An 18,556-nucleotide genomic window follows, 5' to 3' on the forward strand; every position below is an offset into this window, starting at 1 on the left:
CCCTTTAACCTTGTGGGGTCCAGCATTTTGGCCCCACAAAGCTGTCCGGACCACACAAGTATACTGTATTCCCAGTTTTTGGACCCCACGAACACACAAACACACACACACACATTTACTTAGTCTTTTGTTTTTTTTGTGTGGTAGTTTTACTTGGTCATAAATAGTTTACTTCAAGTATTGTATCTACCTTAATAAATCACTGATTGTATGCACCACAAGAGAGTAAGTAAAGGCAGAATACATCTCCCTTTCCTTATACCTACTTTCACCCACTCTCCATCTGTTTATTGCCATTCCAACACAAACCTCCCTCAGCGGCAGGCTCAGTCTCTTTAAAAGCTGCCTGTATCTACCCACCTCATTTCTCTCCATTTCCCTCTGAAATACCAGTAGTACCAAGGGGTGAGACATCGGCTCTCTGAGAGAAGAAAAAACATTGCTCCATCCAACACTCTTTAAAAAGGTGTGATACTCCGCTCCCCCACTAATGTATTTGGTAATATGTGAAAACAGATATAAAGTTCACCCTCTGTTGAGCAGAACCTTTGAGAGATCCGGCGGCACAATGTTTTGAAGGATAATATTTGCATGTGGCGGTAGCAAATCATCCAAAGGGTTATTGACACAGGAGCAAAGGGGAACGGCTGCAGTCGACTCAAGTCAATATTCTTGCTGGAAGAGATTTGCAGAAACATTGTCCTGACAGAGCCGTCTTGGGAAGCATTGCGATGCTCTACTGACGTGCCTGGGACTGCAGTGCATTCTGGGCCAGCACGGCCTCAGTGCCCTCCAGGAAAGCTTCATTTCCTGTCCTCCTGCAGTTATTTCATCACGGAAATGACAGTGATTGAGGAGCGTCGTGTCTTAAGATACAAGAATGCACACACAGTATGCTTCCCATCACGGACATAAACGTCAGTGCAGATGTGCAGATGATGTAATACACTAGGTCACCAGTGCTCACTGTATGTAAGGTAGGTACACTTGAATGTGTGGTTAAAATGCCACACAAGAGTGTAAATATTTAAACATCTGGGAGCTAAACTGGAATGTACACCAGACTGCACGGATGTAGCTGCTTTGTGTTTTGCATAGAGGGCCTCACATGCCCACTTGAGCTGAGAGTTCAGCTTTATGCGAGAAAACACAAACACCGCCTGATGGTTCAAGCTCCATTTGACAGCTGGTAACCAAGGCAATAACTGCTCGCAGAGAAAATGAGATAAGCTGTGAATTAACATGAGAGAGACATTCAGCCAAATTCCAAATGTCTCAGTTTTATGGCTGTTTATAATTAATCAAATGTACATTTGAAATACGACATCTGGGTCATTAAATGGGTTTAACAATTATAACTATAAAATCATTTCTGATAAGCGGCGAATGAGGTACAGCGTCGCCCACAGCAAGAATATACCTGCCTGCTGTCTCCTCTCACTGTGGGAGGCCATGTCCAGCTGTTGTGTAACTAAGTGTCGCGATTTGATTTTAGTTGTACGAACCATGTCGTCGTCCTTTCTACCTCAGTTCACAGTTTCCTACATTAGCCACAACGCTTTGACGTATTAAAGCCAAAAGGATTGATATGCTTGAAGTCTAATCGATCTTTCACTTCCGGGATTGCTCCGGTGCCCCCGAAAATTCCGCCGGACCACGCTCTTTTCGTTCAGATGTCCGTTACCTTACTGCTTTCTTTGTAAATTTAAACTCCGGTGGATTTGTGAGCACTACGGTTAACTGCTCCTCAGATCTCTGCAGGGTAAATCCAGACAGCTAGCTAGACTATCTGTCCAATCTGAGTTTTCTCTCGCACAACTATTTTGCAGCGGCTCTGTGCGGAGCTTAGCGCCGCCCATGATTGGGTTAAAGAAAATGCCATTAAACCAGAGCATGTTTCACTCCTTTGGAGGAGGGTCTGGCAAAGCGAGACTACTCTGGTGTTAATATCATATTCCATATACATTAATACACCGCCGAACATATGACCCAAACCATGTCACCTTGTCATTTCAAGGGCTTATAATCAGCCTGTGAGTGAAAGTGCCAACAGTGGATGGCTTGCTGACAATGCGCTGCTTTTGTGCGCTCTGCCTGGCACCCTGCATGCCCACCATGTGTTTGTGTCCTGTGGCCCTGCAGAGCGGGCTGAGGACACAAGGGCACCTCTTCACAACCAGACCCAGCTGCCTCTCTGAAATGCCAGAGGGAAGGAGGGAGGGAGGGAGGGAGGGATTTCAGGCAGTCATCCAAAGACAGGCATGAATCAAAGCTGACTACGGATAGATTTTATTTTTTTGTTGCCTTAGCCACCCATTTGTCACAAAAGCGAGACTTGACGCGACATTAAAACTGCCCAGGCTTTCCCTGAACACCCATATTCTGTGGGACACACCTGGTACCCACATCACTGCTACAGTACTTATTACCATCTGTGTGCTTTTGAGCAATAACTCACTCTGTGAGCAGCATGGGTGCAGGTGCTTTAGCGAATCATCTTAATTGAGTCATTACAGCCAGCTTTTAATGTGGTCAACTCGAATATAATACAAATAGCTGATGAGTGAGACAGAAACACAGAGCGGCAAAACACCTGCAAACTATTAAAAAAGGATGCATCAATATCAGCATCTGAAACTCTGCTAGTTATTCTCCCTTTTCACATGCCGTCATAACTCATTCATCAAAGCCACTGCGTCGAGAAGTAAACCACTATATATGGGCGCACGCTCTACCAGGTGAGCTACCCAGGCGCCCACAGAGCAGATTTTTTTAAGTGGGTATGTATGGGTAGTGTATGAGGTACTTATCCATAGTCAGTGTATCACCTACAGTGGTTGGCACGCCCCAAGTTCAAATAAGCAGACAGGAGTAGGCACACGGAGGCTAGGCGATGTACTAAAACGCTGCCTCTATCGGTTAGTTTCTTTGTGTTATTGTGTGACTTTGGTGATTTAAAGGGTGAGGAACTGCCAAAACTACCAAACTAACCGATTGATTGTTGTACAAGTATGCATACATTTGAATGCATATGCAAGAAATGTGAAGGGCCAGAAGCAGCAACATTTCAAAATGACTTACTTTGGCAGAGCAACTTCCTGCCATGTCGAGGACTCGAGCAGCTGCTTACCAGCCTTGTTCCTAGTTATAGTGGTTTGGATATACTGTACCTATACAGATAAAACGCAGCCATGCATACACACACTTGGCACACACACGCACACACACACGACCCAGACATGACCCAGACTCTAAGGCTGCCCTGGATTTTTGTCACTCTGCACATTTGGTCGGTCACTTTATAGCTCCCCTTGAGAAAACTCAACACCCCTGCTTTGGTCCAGACCACTGCATCATACAACTGGCACAGGCTGATGGACAGCTTTAAAAGGAGCTGCTGATGGGGAGAGGGAGGCAGTTTGTATTAGTGGGCTGTCCAATGTCCTTGAATGTTTTTTTTTGTGGTGATGAGTGAGGCCTAACAGCTGCCGATGACCATGTCAGGGAAAAAAAATGAGAAGGGTAAATCTTAAAATTATTATTAATTGGGCGCATTTCAATTGGAAGTTATTAAAACTTGTTTTTGTTTTTTTTACTGTGATCCTCCCGTGAGAGACAGAGTATACTGAAAGTAAATCTTTTCTGTAGCGTGTAACATTATTAACTGGATCTAATATGTGCCGATATGTAATAGCAGGAATGCATGACTTGAAGGAGAACCGAGCAATGCAGAGCTCTGCCCTGCCTGCAGCGGAGGAAAAAGCTCACGGTTTGGTTGGATGGAGAGATTCGCCTACCTCATTGGCTGAGTCCGAAGTGCTGTCTTCAGATCTTCTACCACCTTGTTCCTCATTTCCATTTCCTCCTCATCGAAGGCAAACAGGGTCTGCATCTGCAGAAAGGGTGAGAAATTAAATTAGAGCACAAATAATAACAAATGATTGCTAAATTATGGCTTTAAAAGGTCCAATGTGTAGGAATTTCTCCCATCTAGCGTTGAGATCATATATCGCAATCAACTCTCTCACACCACGCAGTTCAAAGTACGTATTACAGCTACGGTAGCCTTCACGCTTCAAAAAGCCGGTCTCTTGCTCTTTTCAATATCCTTTTTCTTTTTCTGGGCGAAGAAGAAGACTCCTGTTCCTGAAATTTGGGATTTTGAATAGGTGTGGTGCTCCACGTTTCCTTCTTCAAACTTGCCGGGGCCGGGAAGCTACGATACCCATTAGCAGCATTAGCAGCACCTGGGAGTTTATCATGTGACAGCGAAAATGCGAAAAGAAGGAGCAGTATGTCCTGTATGTCCCTTAGCGGCTAACGTATTTCAAGATGGCGCATGAATATGGAGCGTCTACCCCAGTTCATGCGAATGCAAATGTAACATTTCAAGTCAAAAGGAATACTTGGAATTGATGGTGGTGGTGAATATTCATGAAAAAGGACGAGATTGTGAACCGACAACACAGATTTTGATAATGAACAAAATGCACACTGGGTCATTAAAGCAGGTGGCATTGGTCAAGCTACCTACAGGCAAGAGTTCTGTATTTTTCACTTTCATTCATTGTTTCTACTGGGTCAACACCAGAATGGCAATCTTAATTTGGCATCCATAAAACAGAAACCGCACGATTCCTCCTTTTTGCAAATACATGCGTTCGCTTCAATTAGTCCTAGCATCACAGATAATCAGAGCCTCATTAGTAGCCCCCCTCCGTTCCAATGTCATTCTCCTTATAAAGAACAGTTTGAACATGCCAGAATAAGTCATGCAGGCAATTAGCTCCAATCAAACTTACAACAAATCATAAAAAAAACACTTAGACCGGTAGTAGTGTTAATTTATTTCTGCATCACTTGAGGGCTCCACTCAGCAACATCAAAGAACTGCTGTGCTCCCATTAGTCAGGGCCACAGGGCTTCTGTTTAGCCTCTCCAGGCTTTTTCCAAGCCAGCTCGCTGCCAAGTGCTAAGGTTCAAACAGTGTGTGTTTCAGCAATGGAATAAGCTAGTCACAGTGACTGCCCATTCATTTGCCTGAACAAATATTTGCTTAAATATGACCCTGTTTTCCCATCCTTAAAAAAAAAAGGAAAAAGCAAAGTTAGGTGTAAATATTCCAAAGCAAGAGAGGACGTTCTGGACCAATAGCACCTACATGGCTAACTGAAGCTGGACCCCATGTTTGACTACCTAACAACAACTCTAGTCCAGTGTGTGAGAGTGTTTAATCTAGAAACAGTGCAGTCAAAACATCCATCGTGTCGACTGAGCCTCGAGTCCAGATGGTTCATGGACTCTGTGCCAAGAAGTAAAAGGCTCTGGCTCCTGTTTCTCTAAAGGAATATGTTCATTGTCAATGGGAAGTTGGACACAACAAGTGCTTGGGAGAGTGGATGATTTGGTCGTGCTGCGAGCCAGTTCATCGTGTCAATGAGTCTCGCCAAATGGCTCCTTCCTGCATCTGCTATTTGTAAGCTCATTCGAACTTGTGGCTAACATGCACATAAGGATACTATTATAGTCAGTTGGTAAACCAGCAGAAGGTACTTCCCTAAATCCTTATTATGGGAAGTGCCCCCCAGAGCCAGAACGATGCCTTCAAGCTACTTAACTGAGTGAGTGATGAGTGCAGCTCATCAGAACATTAATTAGGACCATGTGGGTCACTGATGCGCCAAATAAAACCAATTTGTTCAATATAAATGAAGGCAAACATCATTTTTACTTAAATAGTCATGCAAAGTCTGAGGCACAAAACCTAATTAGGCTAACAAAATATGTGCGGAAAACTGGCTGCATAGTTATTGGTATTGTTTTTAATGTACTGTAACAAATGTGCATCATTTTGAATTGTAAAAAAAGTTAAATCAGTTTACAGTAACAACAATAAAAGTAACACATGAAAGCATTTTGTAATGCCGATTTGTTGGCTTAGTCAATATTTAGTGGTTGAGAAGCTGCAAAAGTGAGTAGTTTGTGTTTCTTTACATCATTGGCATATACAGTATGAGGCCCTTCCACCTTGCCTCTGTGTTGGATCTCCTTTTCTGTTTATCTGCAGAGAGCCTTATCCAGGCGGGAGCTCTGAAGCTTAACACACTAGCTTGGACACAGCAAGGCTAGTCACAAGGAGGTTTGAATTATCACTCTGCAGCCAACGAACAACCTCATGGCTCTGACATGGTTTTATGAATGAACATCAAGTTGCTGGTTGTACAGTAATCTCTCAGGGCGGCAACGCACAGATGAGCTCATCCATAACTCAGCTACTGTGGAAGGCCCTGGTGCGCTCGCACTGGGAGCCAAGACATGAAGTCATGAACGAGCAAAGCACCTCCAAATGTTAAAACATGCTCTCGTCAAGATTCTGTCTGGGGCACTGCGGAGGAGAAAATGGAAGATTGATAGTGGAAGTGAAAGAATGATTCAGGAAGGGAAGGAAATTGGTCGTCGGGTTAGGGTGAATAAGGGAGACTGTGCTAGAGTGCCGTTTGAACAAGAGACTGCTTGTGCAAAACGGGGAAGGGAGACTGCAAAAAATATATATACATCTTTCTCAAGTTATTTAATCTATTATAGTCATACATGTTTAATAATCTTTATGCAAGCTAAACCAATTCTGAGTGAATAGACTTTGTTCAATCTGTCTTTTATTGGAACACGTTTTCCCACCCAATATTAGTGCAACTATTTGCACTGACGCTTTCTAGAAAATGTCTGGAACAAGTGAATGCAAATATCTCATCACACTGGCACAATGTTACACATTTTATGCAAATGTCAAGACATTACTGTAGACAACTTAAAAATGACTTACAGACTCAGGTTGTTTTGCAGTAGATATAGTAAAAAAAAAAAGAAAAAGACAGGCTGAGACATAACTCTGACAGCGTGTCTGACACCTAATAGCACAGAGGCACCGCTGCAGCCCTGGTGGATTTAAAATTCTTGGCAACTCACAAATCAGCACTTTCTCTTGACTACACTTAAAATACTGTGTATGTCTGTGTGAGTGTCCGTCTGTGTGTGTGTGTGTGTGTGTGTGTGTGTGTGTGTGTATGCTGTCTGAGCCTTTAAGAGAATGTCAGTAAAATTGTTTCTCCAGACTTCAACACTGAGCTCAGGTACCATTCAGAAGTAGCTTATTCTCATCCCCTGAGTGGAGCCAGTAAACAAAAACAGCTGTAAAAAATAGCAACCTTCAACATGGGCTGTTGCTATAGACGTGTATGCCAGAAAAACAAACGACATGGCAATAAACAGATATTAAATGCCATTACATTTTGGCCCTATGTTTGTGGTGGTCTGTGTAAGTTATGGTTGAGCAGTTTATCTGATCCATGTCCTGGAAAGACTTGTAAATGTATTTTAAGTGTTGGTCTGCTTCGCCAGATGAAAAACACTAAATGAATAAAGAAATCAAGCTAGTGGAATGTTGAAATGTTCATTACTCACATGAGAGGCTGAAGACTGTCTCCACCAATGACTTGCTATTCTCCAACTGTCATGCATACATGTCATCCTTAAAGAGTCCCTCTTAAAATGTCATGTTTTATGCTCTCCAAACATTTGGGAGCCAACTTGTCGTCCACATAAAGTCTCGGGGTCCAGGGTCAGAGGTCACTGGCCCAAACTGGTCAGTGGCCTAATGTACAATTAAATAATACAACTCCCATAACAGCAGTAATGTTTAAAATGATACCGAGATCGTGGTAGAATACAGTTCTGTGATGGTATCATGCTGTTGTTATTGGCAGCCATTGGCTGGAAAATAATGAATATTGTCATCCTGGCTTAGCTCCCTGCCTTTGACAGTCGTTCCCGCTGACTGAACTGCTGAGTGTCTTAATGGCCTGTTTGTCATCACAGTGTGTGTGTGAATGCTGGGGTCACAGCGAAGGAATGTGGTCATGCGAATATAACAGGCAGTCAGCAGGGACACGATAAAAAGTGAGCCACGAGAGAAGTCTGAGAAAGAATGAGTGAATGACTGAGTGAACAGTGACCTCTCAGGAGTAGTGGTCGGATTGTCAGCAAAGTGAATTATACTGTAATAGTGATATTAACATTTGGAAGCAATATCTATTCACCTGGCAACTGCAACAGAGGCGAATAGACATTGACACAATGTGTTTGACTTACAGCAGCCATGGAGTTGATGCGGTCAATGTAGTAGTCGGGCCAGCTGGTAGCCAGCTTGTTGGGGTCCTCTTGCTCCTGTGCATGGACACAAACACAGATTAAGTCACTTTAAAATCACTTTAAAACATGTTACAGCATGAGCTCTGCCGGTGCAACGGCAAGGGCGAGTAAATCGCACCTTTAGAAACCCAATGTAACTTACACAGAGTCACCGACACAGTGATGCAAACATTAAGCATGCGTTTATATTCTTAATCCTCTAGTGGCTGAGGCCTTGGATGAGAATGTCAGCCCTAGGGGCGATAATCGCAGGGTACCTCACAATATGATACACGATACATGGCTTACAATACCGATAATATCACGATACAACAATCCTATAATGGTACATCACGATATCGGTCTAACTATGAATCCAAAATCCCTGTGAAAAGGTTAAGTTCAGGTTGTCTCCATTTAATCACTGCAGGTCCAAACTGTAGAAAACTGCACAATTCTGCAGCACTGGTTTTTCAGTCTGTAGATTAAAATTCCACAACTACAGTATAGAGCAACTATGGGTTCAGACTTTGGACTTTAACGTGGCTGGGGCATCTGTTATTTTCGTGTTGAGCGTCACCTCGCGAAACCATGAAGTAGCGACGCTGGGAGCAGGAAAATCTAATTAAAGCAACTTATTTTATTACTTAAAATATCGATATTTGGCGCCAACGTATCAATTATCGTGTCGCACGAAGGAGGACAAGGATATATTGCCATATCGATATTTTGTCCCACCCCTAGTCAGCCCGACTTTCCGTTCATTTATTCAGCCTGGCATTGTGTTGCCGTTTTCTGAATTTGCTGATGGGAGAGTTGTTTGGTTTTGTTTTACCCCAACCTCTTAGTATCAAGGGATGTAGCCGTTCCGCCAATGCCATTTTCAGTTGACACAGAGGCTGCAGTAGCGCTTGCCAGGAGCAGTTAACGGTTTTTGACTTGATCAAAGAGATATACCAGGTTAATTAGAGAGTTGTTACATTAAAGCTTAAGTGCGTAACATTTGAGCCCTAACGGACTTTTGACAACCTCTGGTCCGTCTGGTGTTATTTTCTAAAAAAGCTTGTAAAACATCAACCCTGTTGTCCACAGTCAAGCTATGAACACTATGTTTTTCAGGAAAAACTGGGCTATTAGAATATTTGTGCTGCAGTGAGGTCACTCGAATGTTAAAAAAAAAAAAAGGTTGTAGGACCATAAAGACAAATAAATAAAACGGAACATGAATCTCACAGATATGTATTGATATCACACACACAGCAATAAAAGCTAAGCCACTCTCCTGTCTAAAACACTTCTCATATGTATTAGGAGTCAAACAGTGAAGAAATAAACATAACTTATACAGTGGATAAAACATCGAAATTTTTTTCAGAAAATGCCCTCATGACTTTCATTTAGGCCAATACTCAAAATAATGTCATATGTATTGATATCACACACAGCAATGCTACACAAGCATTTGTGTTGTCTAAAACATTTATCCTATATATTGGAGTTATCCAGTGCAAAAATAAACATAATGAACATTATAGCTCATAAAAAGGACAACAATTTACATTTCTTCAAAAAAGGCCCAAACTTATGCTAAAACTCAAAACACTTATGCTATTCTTCTCTGTAGAATGGTTTCGAACGGTAATAGACGATCTTTGGTCACATCTTACTATTCTGACTTTGAGTGATCTCTCCTCACAATAAACTATCTTTGTTCTCCCTTGGATTAAGTATTGCCAGCCTTATATGGGCGTAATGTGTGACGGACCTGCCTTCCATTGATTTACAAGACAAAAACAAGCATCTCCCAAAGCATCATGGGAAAAAAAGATGGTTAGTTTTAGAGCTAGCAGCAATCGGCGGAGATAAACTGCCGAAAAATCCTAACTTATGGACATAAAGTGTATCAATCTTGGATGTAACAGTATGGATTAATTGCACAAAGACCCCGAAAAACTCTGGACTTCCAGGCTGGATACAAAACCTTCTGTTTCTACTAGTTATTCTTATAAAGTTATTAAGTTATGAATCAGAGGTGCCGTTTTGTGTCGTATACGACACGCTTGGTCAAAGAGGGTTAATCCTCCGTGTCCTCCTTGGTTGCAAGCAACTGCGTGGAGGAGGGGTGGGGGTGGTGCGTGATCACCGAAGGCTTGTATCATGTGGATGCACCGACAGTTTTGCTGTCATTACGTAGAATTCCCCATGGGGGAGACAGAAACTACGCACTATAGCTTTAATATATTTCATTAATGCACCTAGGTAGCAAGATCATGTCCATATTTGCAATCTCTAAGTAAGACAGTTTTTTCTTTTAAGAGGTCTACCCCAGAGCACGAGTCCTAATGATTATGGTGACGCCCTGACATTTCCTGGAGCCCGTAGTGTCCAAACCGCAGCAACACTCGGCTTTCCTGTAAGCACTGCCATCAGGTCAAAAGTGCTCCTTGATTGAGACTCCTCCGTGACAAGATATCTAAAATTAAATGCCTTGATTAACATGATGTTTACCATTAACATGTATGCTCTTCAGAAGAAATACTGTATGTATGTTTATGGTGACCCTTTTCAACTGGAGGCACCATTAGGCAAAACTTTCCACCTGTGTACTGGAAATATCAAAATCTATTGAGGCAGACAGCTGCGAAACAAACACTTATGCTCTACAGATGAATAATCCTTTTTCATTTTGGAAACTTTTCCGCTCATGCTAAACACCTTGACAATCTTTATCGTTTTCACACTAAAACTACTGGTAATGTGCTGAGAGTAGTGAAATCATTACTATGTTAATGGGATGTGATGGGCAAAGCAGGGCTGCTTGTGGGGCTTTGACTGTTTCTTGACAGTCTTGTTACAACACTGCCTTCATTATTGTCACACTAGTTCACTCTCCTAGTTTCATTCTTACGCGTTCTACCTTAGCTGCACACTTCAACGTCCACATCAAGACTAAATGGATCAGGCAGTCCGGTCCACGATAACTGGGTCACAACATCTCAGAGAATTCACTTGTCTTAGTGTTTATTACATGGAGAACGAGGAAAAAAAAAAAAAGAAGAGAGACATAAGAACTGCCTTGAGAAACGAAGTGCACTCCACAATAGTTTTCAAATAGCTCTGTCTGAGATCAATTTGTACTGGCCAATCCGAGGAAGCGTGATGCCATAAGCAACCAAGGCACTGGGGAATACGGAGACCATGTTCCTTGTCCACATCTGGTCTGGTTTAGCCCGGGCTTAGAGCACTGGTGCAGTATTGTTGTTGTTGTTACTGTGTGCACGTCAGCCAGAGTTGAAAACTGACAGGACGCCACATTCATGGAAAATTTACATTTTGTAAGATTAAAGAGAAATGATTTGCCAAATTTAAATGTCAACATATGTCAAACATTTTTACTTGATCCAAACATCAAGGGGAAATTCAATAAATGTGGTGTAAAGGCCGGTCCATGACTGACCTCGGGGTTCCAAATACTTTACATTCTTCTTGGTGTGTCATTTATTGAGTGCTACTGCCATATCTCAGACACTCCTGACAGTACAGAGGTTCAGATCCCCCAAGCGGCTAAGACCTACATAAAGCTGTAGAACAGATAGTTTGAGTAAGCTGGCTAATCAACTGAAATTACTCTATGAAAGACCATAACACAAGAAACAATACATCACATGGCAGTACATATGCTTAGAATAATAAGCCTAGTAGAAAAGGCTTTATAATAATCCTCCACCAACCAATTGTTTGTGAGATTGTCAATTAAACTATGTTGCAGCCATCGGGGTCAAACTAATCTCTCTGATAGCTTGCATAACGCTCTCAACTCTGTTTACTACAAGGGCATTCATGCTGCAGCAAAAGCTCATCAATTCTCTCTGTGGTCCTTCTTGATATGGAAAATCTATTTTTTATGCCACCCAGTCCCTTCATTTTTAAAACATTGCTTCAATATTTGCATGGTGGTACAACGTAGCTAAAAGCAAATCTCATTTCCTGTTAATTAAACCAGACAAACTCCATTCTGGGATAGGCCTGAATTGATTGTCCCCAGATATAAAACGCTCTTATTATGACCAATGAACTTCTAGTCTAGACATAAAAATGAGGTTCAGAAACAGCAAAGTCACCGATTTGTGAATCATATAGACCCAAGCAGCTGCGCAACAGCTTTTTGGGTTGCAGTATAAAGTTGGTCAATGTGGATTTCAGTCCTCGTTGTGCCCGCCGTTTCTAATCTATAGCACTCTGGGGCAGCATTTGAGCTCAAGCTAAAGAGCTAAAACAAAAACAATAGATCTCACTGTACTACTCCGCTTGTGTTCTCAAGCTGGCAGTCGTTTCCAGTATGCTGCTGACACGCTCGGGACGCGATGCCAGACAGATCCTGACGCTGAGATTAACAACCTAACTGCCTCTCTCTGGCCCTTCAGCCCAATTCCAGCCTCTGACACGCCCTCAAAAACATGTTGAGTCCAATGCAACATTTACTCTGGCAGTTTCATGAGCGCGAGTAAAGTACTGTAATTTTCGTCTTGTTTTGGGACAAATGAAAAATGATTTCAACTTGCGTTTTGTTTTTGGGTTCCTCGTCAGATCAGTCCATACGCTTCCTGAATAATTGCCCTTTTAATGGGATTTCTAAAAAGGGTGAAGTGATGGTAAGTCTGTTTTTGTGTCCTGCGTTCTTGATCAAACAGTTTTGGGGAAATATAATCACAGTTGATGACTGGTAATAAAATCTTGTGATAAGAATCCAGACTCCAAAAAGTGGAGCCTGTTACAAATGAAAAGTGCACGCAACGGACTTTTGATATGAATTAAGAGAGAGTTTGTGTACACATTTGTATGAAAGCACTCAACATATATTTTATATGTATGAATATACACGAGTGCTCTTCTGCATATGGTCCTCTTTCCACATTGCAGTCGCATGCTCCGCTGCGACAGTTTAAGGTCAACCCCATCATTCCATTACAGCAATTACACACTTACACTACGCTGTACATTCCTCATGTCTGGTGACATTAAATATGATTTACAATCCAGGTTGCGGCAAGCAAAAGAGGACAGGAATCCCCAGCAGTGTATCAGGTATATTTCTGTAAGGTGTTTCTCCTGTTACAACCATCTGTTGAGCGATATATTGTTTCTCTGAAGAGCCAAATACCTGAGTTATAGCCAGAGTTCAAGAATATTTCCCTGTGTGTTTGGCAGACTAACCGAGGCACCTGTTGAAAGAGTAGATGAAATGACATATTTCAGCCCCCCTGCTGTCATGCAACAAGCAGTCTTAAAGACTTCAAACCTCCTGAAAAGGTTTGACTGACAATGATGATTGAGTTCCCAGATTGTCAGAAACCTCTGCACATATACATTTCAATTCAAGGTTTCAGGAACAACAGGAGGTAGAAGAAGTCCAAATACTCAACTAGCCAGAGTTGAACCCAAGGAAATACCATTCTATTTCTATGGTTTAACCTTTGCTACTGTCAACATGTGCTTGGTAATGGATGCTCCTGCAAGCATGCCCATCCATGTTAGCATGTGCTGCACAACAAGATCTGGCAACGGCGGCATATTTTAACTTTCATGTTTTCCAGTCTTAACTTTTGGCAGCCTTGGCCCAGTCGCTCCTTCAAGTGTAGTCCAACTATTCTGGGTCTCAGACGGACCAGAATCTATACATCCGCTGTCAGTGACACACTAACATGTTTCCACAAAGCCTCCAGTTTCTCTGGCAATTGGACTGCTCGTCAAGCGCCTCACACTCTGTTCCCATGTTTTTAGAGAGGCCCGGGGCTGTGATGTCGGGGCTCTCATGGGCCGTCCGAAATCAGGACAGCACCGGCAAGCTGCACAGCACTGACCAGCTAGTATATGTTCAAAGACCACTTCAAAAATGGAGGGGACTGCAAAAGACCGTATTTAAAATGAATAACAAAAGCCTAGTTAGCGGATATTGTATAAGGCAAGAAGTAAAAAAAAAAAAAAAAAAAAGTTTGAAAAAGAAATTGATGATTTGGTGTAGTTGGTGCCTAGGTCAATTGCAGATTAAAACAAAGACTTCTCTAGGCTTCTTCTTATTCCCAATTCTTATTTTTTATTTTTAGAAGCAAACACCTGCTATACATGACTATAAAACAATACTCAAGCAGACACTGAATTATAGATGAACTTTAATGATTTCCTTGGTAACGTCAAATGAGCACAAGCTCGATCATGAAGTGAACATGTGTCCATTTCACTGCATCGACATATGCCTATTGTATGCACCAAATTCTTTACATTGTAATCCCTGTACAGTCCAGTCCAGAAAGCACATGGGCTATCCACTAACTACAATAGCACTGTGTCACAGCAAAACACTGGGATGCATCCGCGGTCATTTTTTATATATATATATATATATATATATATATATATATATATATATATATATATATATATATATATATATATATATATATATATAAAGTCAACATTTTTTTCGGTACTCTCTGCTCCAGCTGTGACCACAATATGTTCCCATCTGTGCAACGAGGGGGATTGTCCGACATTCCAAAGAGCCAATTTCTCTGCAGGGAATATTTATCTATGGAAGCCGGGATATAAAGTCTCACCTAGAGAGGCAGGAAATGGACAGGATATTGAATTCTGGAATATTATGTAACGCTTGCCGCCTCTTACAGGTAGCTAACTTCACACACGGTTTAGCACATGCTCAAGCTGAAATATTTGCCTGGGGTCACATTAGTTTGGGTGACGGGGATAAAGCGCATGTGGCAAATAACTGAAGACATAAGGTGCTGCCATGTTAGGAGAGCATAATGTGCGGGCGCATATGTTACGATCAGCCAGCGCATGTTAAGCAATTGCATTCCACTCACAGCATCCCAGATGAGGATAACACGTGGTCGGATGATTTTGGACTGCAGAAAATCTTTTATTAAGGGTAACGTACAACGGTAGATAATGACTCAATGCTAGTTTTTTGTGCGTTAGTGTTTTGACACTGATAAAGGGCCATATTGTGTGATCATGAGCTAAGAACAGAGTGTGTGTGTCAGTGCAGCAGTACTTCTGTGTCAGGAAACCCTGGTTGGCTCCCAGGACTGACAGATTATCAGGATCTATTAGATTGTTTACCTGAGGGCTGTTGGACACGAGTCATGCTTGAAATAAATAAAACAAGTATACACACACACACACACACACACACGTATACACAAGCATCCCCCGCACTTACAGGCAGGAATGCAATTGACTTTTATACAGAGACTTATTCATGTCATCTCGGTTTCACTTTGCACTAAACATGTATACAAGCCATCCCTTCATACACACGCTTACCAAGAACCACACACACACACACCCCCACACACACACACCCACACCCAACTGGGTGGCTGAGATCAGAGTTGCAGATACAGTTAGCTTAAGTAAAGCCTGAAGGCCTGGACAAGATGTTCGAGTTAGTCATGGTACACAGAGACCATATTTACGCTAATTCCTTTACATCACTGCTGACTGGTATTAGCTTGACACTGTAAGAGGACCAGTGTTTGAGAAATAAACTAAAAACGGCTATTTTTAAACCATTTGAATTTTGATGTTGCCGTTTTTGTTCATTTCATTCATTCAGGCATATGCACAGCTTATACAGCATATTTAGCTTATATGTTCTGTAGATATTGAAAATCAATGTTAAAGTTGCATCAATATTTTTTTTCCTCCATTAACAGTGAATCAAATGATTCTGTGTGATGTAAAAAGGAGCTCTCGCAGGGACTAACCCACAGAGAATTTTCAGCTGACTCAGCAGTTACTGTAGCAGCTCTGTGGAGCTTTTTAGCATCTTTTGGCACAGCAGTAACATTTAATGTTTGATTCTGTCTTACTGCTATTCAACCCTGTTTCCAGCAGCAGCAGGTAGACACTTTCAGCAACTAAACCCTTAATAAACAGACAAAATTAGCAAAAACCAAAAGTCTACAACTTGCATGCAGAACAACCAGATATTTCTCTCAGGACTTCACGAAGACCAAATCGGTGCTAAGAGAGTGGACAGTGGACTTATATTCATCAGTAGCCAAAAACTGAACTCCAACTGGACGATATTGTCATTCTGTGTCTGTGTAAGTAGCTAACTGTTAGCTAACACGTTAGCCATTACAACTCTAAGGCCCAGACACACCGACCAGACGGCTGACCTTCGGCAGAAAAGGCAGTTGGACCGATCAGTCTCCCCGAGTTGGTCAAAAAAGTGCCTCGGAAGACACCAAAGCGACGAGACGCAATACGTCTCCATAACAGCAGGCGCCGCTAATCTGTATTGTTGCCCAAAAATTAAAACCGGCAGCTGATTGGACGAACGAGTCACGTGGGTCCGGTTTCTCCAGAAATTCAAAGACAGACTGTCATGGCGGCTTGTTCAGAATACGATCTCATATTTTACTAAAATAGTTCACCGAAACGTGTTTCTGAAAACATTAAGTGAGAAATAGGCCGTGCAGTTGCTGAATCTGTCTTCATTTCAGTTCAACAAAGGTCAGTTCAAAAGATTTTCGTCAGATTTTGAGAGACTCTAGTCACGCTCATTCCGCTCCCCGTTTCCGGGTTAGCACTCTACCAATCAGATGGGTCATTTGAGTCCGACTGCTGGCAGTGCCCGCCCCGCCGATTATCCATGTCAAATCGGCCAAAATGGAGGACGACGGCCCCTCGGACGGACGACGGCACGGAACACACCGAACAGACTCGAGTCACTGACCTCGCCAGACTGTCTGACGGCCGATTATCGGCTCGGTGTGTAGTAGGCTACTGGGTTGTGGGTCTGTCAACTCAGGTTCTTCTGCCCCCTAATGGTCAAATATTGATTTAAGTTGCTTTGACATATTCTAACCTTGTATGAGATGCAGGGAAACCTAACTAAACACATCAAGCACGTAAAATCATTAGATTTGGAATATGTGGTTTTCACTGGACAGTGAAGAAGTGAAACTGGCAAAGTTTAAGTGGTTTGCATTAAACGTGTTGGCCAGTTTGTGTTGCAGGTGAACAAAGTCAGTTTGTCCCTTTGTCATGCCCTCAGTGGCTCCCTCCAAGTGTTATCTAACCACAACAACTGGAGCCGTCGCTTGGCTGGAGGAAACAAGGGAACCAGTGTTTGTCGCTGACAGGAACGGCTGAGGGGAATTCTGCTGTCCTCTGCTCTCCATTCAAAATCACTGTCATGCTGTAATTCTCAGGAACACAGGACACTACTGTGTGGTGTATGTGTGTGTGGGTTATGTCTGAATAACCTAAGTCTTTTCCTACATGCATGGTTGTTCGTGTATGTGTGTGCACGTCAGGACAGTGCTCATTCCTTCCTGCCTGTACTGTATGTTCACACACAGACCATCAGGTTATTTTCCGATATTGCACGCCAGTTGTTTTTTTTTCTTCATTCGCCATTACGCTGCCTCTATCCATGAATGAGGGGTTTGTTTGGTTTTTCCTCCGGCTTTCCGCTGTGCACTGTTACCCCGGTTTTGCTCTCCCTTTTCCTGGCCTGGACACACGGCTGGGTTTTTTTTCCCCCCCATTAGCCTCACAGAGGAAATTATTTCTGACTGGGAGAGATGGGACAGGAACGACAAACCAACATATCCTACCTGTGAACCCGGCTTAGGAGCGCACTGCAAACTATTTCGGTTAGAATATGCACAGGCTGGTGCAAAAAAATTTGGCTTCCACTACCTTCTAATAGAGTACAAAGAGTCTTCATAAACATCTGTGGTTGCTTCAGTGAGATATTGAATAACTGATTTTGGAGTATTATTGAACTTGCGCCTTTTATGTGGGTTCACGTGTACAAATGCACAGTCTGCCAACCATTCAATCCCCTTTGATACTAGGCAATTTATTCAAATGGGAACAGCACACTGCAAGTCCTATGGTTATGATAATGTATTAGAAGAAAGATTACATCCTTGTCTTGTATTATTTTTAACCATATTGCATTTCATTGTAAACTGGTGAGGCGCTCCAGCTTCCATCCTCGCCTTGACATCCCTCTAAACACACCCCAATTCCACTGCTCTTCTTTTTCCTAGGAACACAGTACTGGCCTGAATACAAGTACAAACTTTTACACATGCAGGTGCACAAGCGCACGCACGTGTTTACTCATTTTTTAAAAGGTTGTCAGAGCCTATCATATCAGCTAAGCTGAGCATGCATGCCATGGAAAGAGAAGGGAGGGGTCTGATCCGTGTCCTGCTTCCAACACAAACCCCTCAGCCAAAAAACAAATTAGCAAAGAGACACAGGGGAGGGTTTATGACTATTTATTCAATTTGCTATTGAGTGAGGAGGGGGGGGGGGCCTGAAT

The 18,556-nt window shown here is 42.4% G+C and overlaps 1 protein-coding gene across 5 annotated transcripts in view; it reads right to left on the reverse strand.

The window, feature by feature from the left end:
• daam2 (dishevelled associated activator of morphogenesis 2) overlaps nucleotides 1–18,556 on the reverse strand; it is a 109,356-nt gene that overhangs the window by 39,535 nt on the left and 51,265 nt on the right. For all 5 annotated transcript variants that reach the window (XM_078277869.1, XM_078277865.1, XM_078277867.1 and 2 more), the window contains exons 4-5: nucleotides 8,149–8,223; nucleotides 3,798–3,892 (exon numbers count right to left, since the gene is read on the reverse strand). In XM_078277869.1, the coding sequence (XP_078133995.1) occupies nucleotides 3,798–3,892; nucleotides 8,149–8,223 (170 nt within the window). The remainder of the gene's footprint in view (nucleotides 1–3,797; nucleotides 3,893–8,148; nucleotides 8,224–18,556) is intronic.

Source organism: Sander vitreus, chromosome 20, assembly GCF_031162955.1.
Source record: "Sander vitreus isolate 19-12246 chromosome 20, sanVit1, whole genome shotgun sequence".
Classification (NCBI taxonomy): domain Eukaryota; kingdom Metazoa; phylum Chordata; class Actinopteri; order Perciformes; family Percidae; genus Sander; species Sander vitreus.